This window comes from Penaeus monodon, chromosome 25 (genome assembly GCF_015228065.2).
Source record: "Penaeus monodon isolate SGIC_2016 chromosome 25, NSTDA_Pmon_1, whole genome shotgun sequence".
In the NCBI taxonomy this organism is placed as follows: domain Eukaryota; kingdom Metazoa; phylum Arthropoda; class Malacostraca; order Decapoda; family Penaeidae; genus Penaeus; species Penaeus monodon.
The window spans coordinates 14,805,305-14,807,163 of NC_051410.1; the positions used below are offsets into that span (position 1 = coordinate 14,805,305).

At 30.6% G+C, this 1,859-nt stretch overlaps 1 protein-coding gene across 1 annotated transcript in view; it reads right to left on the reverse strand.

The window, feature by feature from the left end:
* LOC119589069 (dnaJ homolog subfamily C member 13-like) overlaps positions 1-1,859 on the reverse strand; it is a gene marked incomplete in the record, with an annotated part of 65,901 nt that overhangs the window by 31,078 nt on the left and 32,964 nt on the right. Inside the window, 1 exon segment of the mRNA XM_037937646.1 lies at positions 1,499-1,504. Within this exon segment, the coding sequence (XP_037793574.1) occupies positions 1,499-1,504 (6 nt within the window).

The following is a 1,859-nucleotide window of genomic DNA, read 5'->3' on the forward strand; positions in this document are numbered from 1 at the left end:
CTGTATTCAGATTATATCTCTACATGGAAAGAGAGAAATATTAATATTCTTCAAAGCTATTTCTTAAAATCAAAAATCAAAATCAAAGAAAACCACCAACAGAAGAAATGAAACTTAATGATGACAATGACAAATAATGGGATATGATCTATGTACACAGTATTCCTTTTCTTTCAAATATCCTTCAGAAACTCATTATTAACTGTCTTCCCTCATGGTGATATGACCACTGGTAAGCATTTTTTGTATAAGAACATGAACATACATAAAAATAATTTCCCCAGCTGAACTGGATTCTCTTTATAAGAAAGTGGAGACAACTCGGCAAAAGTACACATGAATCTGCTAAATCAACTACATTCTGTAATTTAGAGAGACAATACATCCTAAGTGTCCTTGTGACATCAAACATAGTAATGACTATTAGAAAACATGCCTGAAGTAACAAGAGACCATCATCCACCATAAGTCTGTCTGGGAACAATGACTGGCAGACGTTTCCCTGTATTCTTTAAAATCTACCAAGATGCATTAGAGAAGTCTGTAAATGAAACTATTCCATCTTCTCTTCAGTCACAAAAATTGCTTGGAAAACTCACCCGATCCTAATGAGGCAGAGGAGAAATATTTTGGAATACAAAAGAGTACCATGGTAGCTAATATTAACTTTACAAATATTAAATGCCTAGTTTGCTTTTCAAATAATGTTCAGAAATATATATATCTATAGCTATGTTCTTTTACTTCACGAAACACATGTTGGGCAATGTGCAAATTTTAAAATATATAAATACAATAAGTATTCAGAACAATACCAAAGCAGTATTGTTAATTTTCTTTTAACTTTTTACCTTTGTAAAATGCCAGCAATATACTCCTTGCAGAGTAAGTACATTTTCTGACCAAGCCTTAAAATTATGTTTTTCTTTTTCTTAATATGCTAATGTATGCTAATGTCTTTTATGTATTCATCATATAATAACACCAAACGATTATGTTAACCAACATATACACACCTTAAAAACAAAACCATCACAAATGAAATATTCAATCCTATTCCTAAAAGATGTCACTGAATTGCTTGGCAAAAGAAAATCCTACTAATGCAGACTACATTCAACTCCTTTCAACTAACCTGCAAAGACTAAAGCCAATCCCCTAAAATATTTTAAGAGAACATGCATAAACTGGTAGATCAACCTCTTTTGATGATTTATTGACATTTAATTTTTTCTTGATAATTGTTACCAATGCAGCTGGTACTGGTTCTACCTATATAGTTATAATTATAAAATTAACATGTAAAAGAGAACTTCACTTTTTTATCTAGATACTGTGGAAGCGGCTATAAAAAAGATGATACACTATGAGATAAATTAAAAATATTCTTATAAAATAAAAGGCATCTGGCAAGATGAAGAAAATAGTTTCTAAGGATGGTATGGTTTACCCACTAATATTCTATCTGTGATACATTAAACTAAAAAAAGAAACTCACCCATTCCTGATGAAGCAACAAGAAAATGAAGTGAAAAAATCTTTCTCAATGATATAACAATTTTTTCTACAATGGTTATTCACTATATATGGCATATCCTTTAGTTAGGAGGAAAAAAAATAAGCATTATAAAAAAAAAAAAAGAGTAAGAACAACAGTGGACAGATACCCTTCCCACTACAATCTTACAGGACTGCTACAAAGAACTGCTGTACAATTTGAGGGCCTGAAAATCCTAACACCTTAAAAGGAGGTCCAATTATTACTAAAAATAATGTTTCATAGGAAACATTTTTCATCCAAATTAAAAAAAAGTAAGGAAAAAGAAAAAAGAGAAAGGACAAAATATCTGTTCCTTCAG